An 8,805-nucleotide genomic window follows, 5' to 3' on the forward strand; every position below is an offset into this window, starting at 1 on the left:
GGCCCGGGGCCCTGCCCACGATCGTTCCCCGGCGGCAGCGCCCAGGCCCCGGCCCCGGCCCGCCCCCGGGCGGCGGAGCGCGGCGGGCAGAGAGCGCCGGCCCCGCGTACCTGGCTGGGCTGCTCCGCTTGCTCCGAGGAGGCCATCTTGCCAGGCCCGGCTAATCCATCCCCGCCCAGCCGGCGGCACAGCCCGCCCCGCCGCCAGGCGGAACTACACGTCCCGGCGTGCCCAGGGACCGTGAGGGAGGGGAGCCCGGCCATGGCGGCGCGGCCGAAGAGCTGCCTGGTGCGGCGGGGCGGCGGGCGAAGGCAGCACGGCCTGGCCGCCTCCTGCCTGCGGGAGCTGCGCCAGAAAGGTGAGGGGGCAGCGGCGGGGCCGCTCCTCAGGCGGCGGGGACGCCCCCGGGGCGCTGCCCGGCCCGGCGGTGAGGTAACGGGGCTGCGCGTCCCCGTGGTTGTCACGCAAAATGTTTTCTTTTTGGGGTTTTCTTTCTTCTCTCCCTCAGCCAGCGGCGTCCTGGCCATCGATAAAGCCGCGGAGCCCATCACCATCGTGCTGGCGGAGGACGGCACCATCGTGGACGATGAGGATTACTTCAGGTGCCTGCCCCCCAACACCAAGTTCGTGGCGCTGGCTAAGGACGAGAAGTGGGGCGGGAGGAGCCCAGGTACCGGGGGCACGGGGCGGGGGTGTGGGGTGCGCTCCCCGAGCTGCAAGTGCTCCTAATACTAGTTCAGGAACGGGACCAGCAATTGGTTTAAACTGGAACGTAGGAGGTTCTGCTTAAATATGAGACAAAACTTTTTTATGGTGAGGGTGACAGAGCACTGGAACAGGCTGCCCGGGGGGGTGTGGAGTCTCCTTCTCTAGAGACTTTCAAAACCCGCCTGGATGCATTCCTGTGTGACCTGATCTAGGTGTTCCTGCTCCGGCAGGGGGATTGGACTAGTGATTTTTTTGGACTTCAGCAAGGCTTTTGACACGGTTTCCCATAGGATCCTACTGGACAAAATGTCCACCATACAGCTAAATAAAAACATCATACGATGGGTGAGCAATTGGCTAACGGGCAGGGCCCAAAGGGTTATGGTAAATGGGGCTGCGTCAGGCTGGCGGGCGGTCACCAGTGGTGTCCCTCAAGGCTCCATTTTAGGGCCGGTACTTTTCAATATTTTTATAAACGATCTGGATGTAGGAATAGAAGGTATTTTGAGCAAGTTTGCTGATGACACCAAACTTGGAGGAGTTGTGGACTCGAATGAGGGTGGAAAGGCCTTGCAGAGGGATCTGGATAGGTTGGAGAGCTGGGCGATCACCAACCGCATGAAGTTCAATAAGAGCAAGTGCCGGGTCCTGCACCTGGGACGGGGAAACCCTGGCTGCACATACAGACTGGGCGATGAGACGCTAGAGAGCAGCCTAGAAGAGAGGGATCTGGGGGTCGTGGTTGACAGCAAGTTGAATATGAGCCAGCAGTGTGCCCTGGCGGCCAGGAGGGCCAACCGTGTCCTGGGGTGCATCAAGCACGGCATCGCTAGTAGGTCAAGGGAGGTGATTGTCCCGCTCTACTCTGCGCTGGTGCGGCCTCACCTCGAGTACTGTGTGCAGTTCTGGGCACCACAGTATAAAAAGGACATGAAACTGTTGGAGAGTGTCCAGAGGAGGGCTACGAAGATGGTGAAAGGCCTGGAGGGGAAGACGTACGAGGAACGGCTGAGGTCACTGGGCCTGTTCAGCCTGGAGAAGAGGAGGCTGAGGGGAGACCTCATCACAGTCTACAACTTCCTCGTAAGGGGGTGTCGAGAGGCAGGAGACCTTTTCTCCATTAACAGCAGTGACAGGACCCGCGGGAACGGGGTTAAGCTGAGGCAGGGGAAATTTAGGCTCGACATCAGGAGGGGGTTCTTCACAGAGAGGGTGGTTGCACACTGGAACAGGCTCCCCAGGGAAGTGGTCACTGCACCGAGCCTGTCTGAATTTAAGAAGAGATTGGACTGTGCACTTAGTCACATGGTCTGAACTTTTGGGTAGACCTGTGCGGTATCAAGAGTTGGACTTGATGATCCTTAAGGGTCCCTTCCAACTCAGGATATTCTATGATTCTATGATTCTATGATCTTTCAAGGTCCCTTCCCATCCCTAACATGCTGTGATTCTGAGAAGTGGGAGTAACAGACCTCACTCTGCCATTTTGACGCCAATCAAAATACCCTAAACAGTGTCACACAGCTTCCACCACAAAGTCATGACTCTTTCGTCTGTATTGGTTACTTGTGTTTTCGTCTTTTCGCGGATGACCCGTGTCAGATGGCGGAACAACCTGGCTCTCAGATGTGGATGAAGTGGACAGTGCTGCAGAGAAGTGGAAGCAGCTGGCCAGGCAGCTGAAGGATGACCTGTCTAATATCATCCTGATGTCTGAAGAAGACCTCCAGGTAGACAGGGGAAGACTAACTGTTGTTCATGGCATTGCCCTGCATCCGTTTATTGCAGTAGATGGCACAGAACAGAATAAGCACATGAGATCTCAAAGTTTAATTCAGCTGTTGTTTTTTTGGCTGTGGTGCTAGAGTGAAATTTCTCCTTGGGGAATACTTGTCTCACTGGCAGTGCATGTGTTTGAGGAGGGTGCTCTTCATCACTGATTGTCCTTCACAGCATGTCTAATTCTGGCCGTGGGAGAGTGAAAAAGTAAGTTTGGGCCAAATGGCAACTGAGGTGGGCTCTTTTCATAGAAAATAGACACCCGTGTAAAGCCTCAGAAGGGAGGGTTGAGCAGCATGCCAAATTTGTCTTCTCCCAGGGAGGGTGAAGAGCTGCTGACAGCTTGCAGAGCTCGTTGCTTCAAGTATTTGAGTGCCTAACACCCTGTGTGTGGTGAGGCATGGTGATAACAGCCTCCTGGTGCTTTCCTGCAACATGCAGCTTCCCAAGTGCCAGCCTGTTGGATTTCTTTTGTGTGTTCCCATGCACACTTAAGAATTAGTGCTTTGATTGCCAGAAATTGTCAGGATGTCTGTTAAAAATGCACAGTTCTACACCTCCCTGAAGACCTTTTGGCTGCTGGTAAAGAACGTGGGGTGGTGGAGTACCACTGCAGCCTCTCAGAACCAGGCTGACTTGCTGTGACACGAAAACCTTGTGAAACTTGCTAGGTTTCATGAAGGTGGAGGCTCTGTCATTCAGGAAGCTTGCTGTTTGTACTGCAGTTGGTGTAATGGAATAAGTTAACAGGAGCACTCTTATTTTTTTCAAGGTGCTTATTGATGTACCGCATTCAGACCTGGCAGAGGAACTTGCCCAAAGTCAAACCAAAATCCAAGCATTGCAGAACACCCTGCAGCAGGTGCTGGACAGACGAGAAGAAGAACGCCAGTCAAAGCAGCTCCTGGAACTCTACCTAGAGGCCTTGAAAAACGAAGGCAGTATCTTAAGCAAAGTAGCAGGTAGGCAGCATTAGGATGCTAAAGAATGAGATTTTCAGAGAAGCCTGAAATAGTTGAATAGAACAAATAAGGGGGAGGGAAAGAGTGGAGTGAGCCACTTGCTTAGCAGCTATTAATGTGGCTGATGTATTAAGTTGGTGTAGTGTAAGAATTCTCTGAATGGGAGAGATTAGGAGTCCTTTCGCTGCTTTGTCACATTTCTCACAACGCCTGAAAGTAGAATATTGGGGGGGAAAGCATAAATCATGCAGTAATCCTTAACAGAAGAGATTTCCTAAGTTAGAGGCTGCATCTAGATAAGACATATACCTTACTAATCTCAAAAACAACAGTGCAGTCAGTTACTTTTCCTGTCCTGTGTCTGTCACGGGTTGTAATGATTTTGCTGCCACTTTTCAGAGTCTGAGACTGTGCCAGGAAAGGAGATGGATGTGGTTGACACAGGTACCAGCAGTCCTGGCACTTCAGCCAAAACAGCACTCAGCGACCACCTCCTTGCTGTTCTGAAAGGGAAACCTGCCCCAGAGCTCTGCTTGGACAGTCAAGATCTAGAGGTGGGTGAGGATCATATAACCATACTCTGGCAAATCTTTCCTCTCTGGAGAAAGGGGTGATGGGGGAAGCTGTCCCTGCCTCTAGACGCTCTACTGTCAATATGTCTCAGTCTCAAAGTGCCGAAATTTAGCCCATTTCTCTTCTTCAGTAACACTGCCTCCTGCTTCGCTGTTATATGCAGCTGATACTCCTCCAAGTACTCTAGGACATACTCTGAAAAGCCACAGAAAAAACTGTGGTTTTGATCTCTGCCAAATCTTGATAGCATAGACAGGCAGTGCTTCAGCTGTATTACCAGCAAGTCTTTTGGGTGCAGATACATCTAGCTGTATTTGTGTGCATCCCAAGGCAAAATAAAAACCTCCTTATTTTGGAAAATAGTGTAAATAAACCCATAGCTTTGAAAGGAAAGTCTAGGTAAACTAACCATTAGGAAGTGTTCTGATACTATGAATCTTAGTTTCTACAGAAGTGAAAAGCAACTGCTTTAACTGCTTTCTGTTTGCTTCAACATCTGAATATGGTTTCAAATTCTAAGTACCGGTAGAAATAAAAATACAGTAACCTATGAGATGAAATATGTAAGCTAGAAGCATCTTCAATACCAAACTGGCGTTATTAAGTAGGTGTCTAATTACTCCTGATCTTAGTGTGGGCAGAGGGGGTAGTGGTGTTAGAGCATCAGTGGAGAAGACTCTTACAAATCTGTCTCATTACAGCTGGTCGTGAAAGAAGACACGCAAGCCCTTGCTGCAGCTCTAAGCTGGGACAAGCAGAAAGCTGAAGCTCTACAGCAAGCCTGCGATCAGGAGCTCTCCAAGCGCCTACAGCAAGTGCAGACTTTGCATTCCCTGAGGAGCACATCAAAGGGCAAGAAAACACTACCTTGGGGAGACTGGCTTAGTTCAAAACGTAAAAAATAAGACTGTTGTTCTGCCTCAAGTGCCAAGGGAATGCAAGTGGGGTGTGCTGTTGGTGGTTTTTTTTTTCAAATTGCAATCAATGTAAACACGATACGTCCTGGCAGCCATAGTTTGCTGGTCATACCGTGGTCTGGCTGTAGACAACTAAAATCTGGACATTGTCCTGAGGCTTAAACTCCTGTGATGACTCAAATCATGTGTAACCAAAGGGATTTAGACTTTTTGCAGAATACTAGAACAGTGGAATTACTAAACACAGCATGTAAGAGTTCAGCTTTGAATAGCTGGTTGGGAGCCAGAAAATTCCATCTGATGATGCTGGATTTAGCTTCTGGAGCCTCAGGCAGTTTGGTTACCTTATCTTGCCACCATTTTCAGTTTAAAGGAAGAAATTTATCTACCTCGTGGACATTAACAAATAGGAAGAAGGCATTCTGAGGATTGCTCATTGAACACAGCGTGCTTTTTCTTTGGAGGGGTTTGTTGTGATTTGGCCTATTAAAGTCGTCATGTGGTTTTTCCAGCTGCTGTCTGGCCTTAAGCTCCAGCCTGGCATCTAGGAACTTGAACTTCTCTCTAATTTCACCAGTTAAAGTAAAAGCAAAACCTCTTAATTTCTGTGGCTTTTTTTCTCTGTAAGGAACTCCTGCCTCGAGTGCAGTGTAAGCACTAATTTGTAAAACAGCAAAAGTGGAAATGCTTGTTTTGAAAGGCTGTGGGACAGAAGACTTGTATTTGGCCTGTCTGTATTCCTATTCTAATCATTGGTATGGTATCATAACACCTCAGTATTAACCTGCTTATTTTTAAATTGGTTAGTCTTTTTCTAACGTCATTAAAACCTTTTTACTATACTGTTGGACTAGTTTTGATATTCCTGCTGGTGGCTATGATTAAAGAATGTGCCAATATGTACACTATTACTTTAAGGACAGAGGAAGAACTTAAATACAAAAGTATTCCACATTTAACCTGTCTGAAGATGATATTTAGGTATAGGTGTGAACATGGTGCCAGGTGAGAGTTTTGGTGTAATCTTTTCTTCTCCTGTGAGAATGTAAAATGTATACAAAAGCAGCTGAAAGGTGAGCTGAAACTTCTGGGAAAGTTTTTGTAGGTATAAATACTTCCTAGTATCATGCAAAATTCACTGATTTAACATAACCCTAAGCCTTTAACATAACCTTAAGTGGCACAGGATGCTGTCTGGTGAGTATTGCTACAGCAGGCACTGCATATAGATACTTAAGCTGAATTAACCGCACTCAAAGTGAGACTTGCAGTGTAACTAAAATATTCTTATCAGTTTAGTACGTCTGTGCAGGTAAGCAAAAAATACTTCAAGTAACTTCTGAAGATGCTACCCCCTGAGATCTGGCTGGAATTAGGGGGTAAGCTTGCGGTCAATTTTTTGGACAATCTGTTTCGCTTGGGCAAGTGATTACTTCTTACAGTATATGCTTCTGGCTTGTAACATCATAGGCCACGGCAGGTAAAAGGGGTTCCTGCTGCTTTAAATAGCTACTTATTGCAAGCTTTTTATATTCGAGGCTTTCTGAAAGAGCATGTATGGCTGTCCATTAACAATTTTTGAAGCATGCTGTATTGCACTCAAAGCTAATTATACTGGCTACCCATTGAAACTGAGTGCGCCGAGCACATTAGCTGTCAGCAGGCTTTTTCTGTGAGCTTATTTCTCTGCCTGTGATTACCACTCTTCCCCTTTTAAACCCTTTTTTCAGTCTTGCTCAAAGCTTCAGTGCTTTGCTTTTTTCAAGCTCAGCAATGGAAATCCTACTGCTCATGCTGTACAAGAGGTAAGGGATTTTACCTATTGCTTTTCCATATACCTGAAATAACAGCGTAATTACTTCAATCCTACATGTATTACAAACATTTTAACTACTTCAGGAAGACACTGAGATGGGAGTCACAGAGACCGTGCTGATACTTCTTGTAGAATGCAGCGATGGTCCTTCCAATCTAGCCTTAAGAAAAAAGAGGGCTTTCATTTCTGCTCTTTTTTCTGTTACCAAGGTTAAAGCTCCTCAGATGCCTGTAAATTACTAAATGCTGCAGTTCTTACACTACAGAATTCAAATTATCAACTAGATGTAGCACAGTATAATCTTAACTGTTACTCTTAATTGTTCTGTTCTACTAACAACAACAAAAAAACAGATTGTCATAAGCTGCTGGGAGCTGCAGTTAAACTCTATCCTAAAGCTGAGCTGGAGTAATCTTGAGTATAATCTACAAGGAGCACATACGTAGTACTTAGCTGTCTTTAAAACTCTATTATAGTCAACATCCTTCAAATGTCTCCGTGACAAATGAGAAGCGATTAGCTAATAGGCTAACAGACTCCAGTGCTATATCTCATCCTCTAATTTCTATGAAAAATCCTTTTATAATAGTCAAGTTTATGTACTGCTTCTTGGATCTCTTTCAATGGTGCAATCAATCAAACAAAGCTGAAAACTCCTAAAACATCTCCATTAATGGGATTTTTAAACCTAACAGTTCAATTATCCTTATAAATTGATTTTTTTTTTTAGGGTAGACTTTATTATAGATCTTTAGATCATTATATTCTGAAAGTCAGCTCAGAGCTAGAATTTCCTGTTAGTGATAACAAAGAGCATCTGCCAGATCTCGTGTTTCCACAGCAAACAATCACAAAGCTTTCCAGTAAATAATCTCTAGCTTTCAGCCAGCACCTTCTGCATTCTGTGGTGTAATACGTGTACGTGTTTGGACAGGAAGTGACAGATTTCAGACAAGGACTACAGAACTGTCTCCTTTAGAGACAGAACAGTGGGTAAGAGCAAAAACAATACTGGGTTATTCTTTGCTTATCTTGCATGTGCAAGTCAGGAGAAAAAAATGCTCTGTAATTTAATCTGAAATTACTTCTATGTTTTGTAGACATTAAAATTGTTTGATTCATTTCAGCTGCACAGATTCTTTAACTTTGCAAGAATTAGCATTTCCTTGATCTTGTAATATTTAAGAAGTTTTAACTTTAGAACAGGTTGACTGTGCTGCACATGATTCACAAGTATGGATATTTTATAGATGTTCAAGAGGGAGGGATGCAGCACAGAAGGTCTAAAACACTGCCAGAAGATCTGGGGAAAGCTAGGGTGGCTGCCATTTATCTCCTATCATGGTAAAATTTTTGAGTATCAAAGTCTTGACTTGGTCTTCATCATTTATACATCCAACTAGATGAACGTACCTTGTAACTGATTCCTTCCTCAGAGGGGGATTTGCCATGAACGAGTAGCAAAGCTATACCTGGAAGTTTTCCAGGGCTATTAGAACTGTCCTGTTATCCTGTAACTTTTTTACCCTGGTGTAGTATTTAAGGGCGGAGTCCTACTGAAATTAGAACCTGATAGTTTCAAACATGTTTTTGGGGAACTGCCCTAAGCTGCCTCCTTCAGGACAGAACAACTGGCTTCAAGGAAGTATTTGTCTCATGGGTCAAGAGCTGAGCAAGGGAAAACCAGCATTCAAGTCTTTTTGTCTCTTACTGCACATTTTAGACTATCCTAGGCAAGCATCCTCTTGCTCGATAAACTTTCTCATACCATAGTTTTTTAAGCAGCCTTCTCCTCATTTTATTTCGCTATATCTAGTACCTTATGTCTTAAGGCTGGACTAGATGATCTTTGAGGTCTTTTCCAACCTGAATGATTCTATGATTCTTAAAATCTGCTTCTATGGAATTAACATACGTTAAGTCTGTATCAGGCCAGCAGAGGGCAATGGTGATATATTTCTGAACACCACTGGGGGGGCATATTCCATAAAATTCAGAAGTGTCATGCAACCAATTGAAATTGCATACCAACAATATCACAGTAGAAAAA

General features: G+C 45.7%; 2 protein-coding genes across 2 annotated transcripts in view; one reads left to right on the plus strand and one right to left on the minus strand.

Moving 5' to 3' along the window:
- PEX14 (peroxisomal biogenesis factor 14) overlaps nt 1-578 on the minus strand; it is a 78,094-nt gene extending 77,516 nt beyond the window's left edge. Inside the window, exon 1 of the mRNA XM_048067743.2 lies at nt 111-578. Coding sequence (XP_047923700.2) covers nt 111-578 — 468 coding nt within the window. The remainder of the gene's footprint in view (nt 1-110) is intronic.
- DFFA (DNA fragmentation factor subunit alpha) lies at nt 268-5,781 on the plus strand. The gene is made up of 6 exons (XM_048067747.2): nt 268-358; nt 509-602; nt 2,311-2,438; nt 3,260-3,449; nt 3,849-4,003; nt 4,724-5,781. The coding sequence occupies exons 2-6, from the start codon at nt 587-589 to the stop codon at nt 4,925-4,927; spliced, it is 693 nt and encodes a 230-aa protein (XP_047923704.1). The 5' UTR covers nt 268-358; nt 509-586; the 3' UTR covers nt 4,928-5,781.
- Nucleotides 5,782-8,805: the final 3,024 nt, after the last annotated feature.

The sequence above is a fragment of the Anser cygnoides genome, chromosome 23 (assembly GCF_040182565.1).
Source record: "Anser cygnoides isolate HZ-2024a breed goose chromosome 23, Taihu_goose_T2T_genome, whole genome shotgun sequence".
NCBI classification, from domain to species: domain Eukaryota; kingdom Metazoa; phylum Chordata; class Aves; order Anseriformes; family Anatidae; genus Anser; species Anser cygnoides.

Bases quoted from the DNA above. Each gene is read 5' to 3' on its own strand.
- DFFA (XM_048067747.2), top strand. The intron at 3,450-3,848 runs GTAGGCAGCATT...GCCACTTTTCAG, and splicing joins TATCTTAAGCAAAGTAGCAG to AGTCTGAGACTGTGCCAGGA. The intron at 4,004-4,723 runs GTGGGTGAGGAT...GTCTCATTACAG, and splicing joins TGGACAGTCAAGATCTAGAG to CTGGTCGTGAAAGAAGACAC.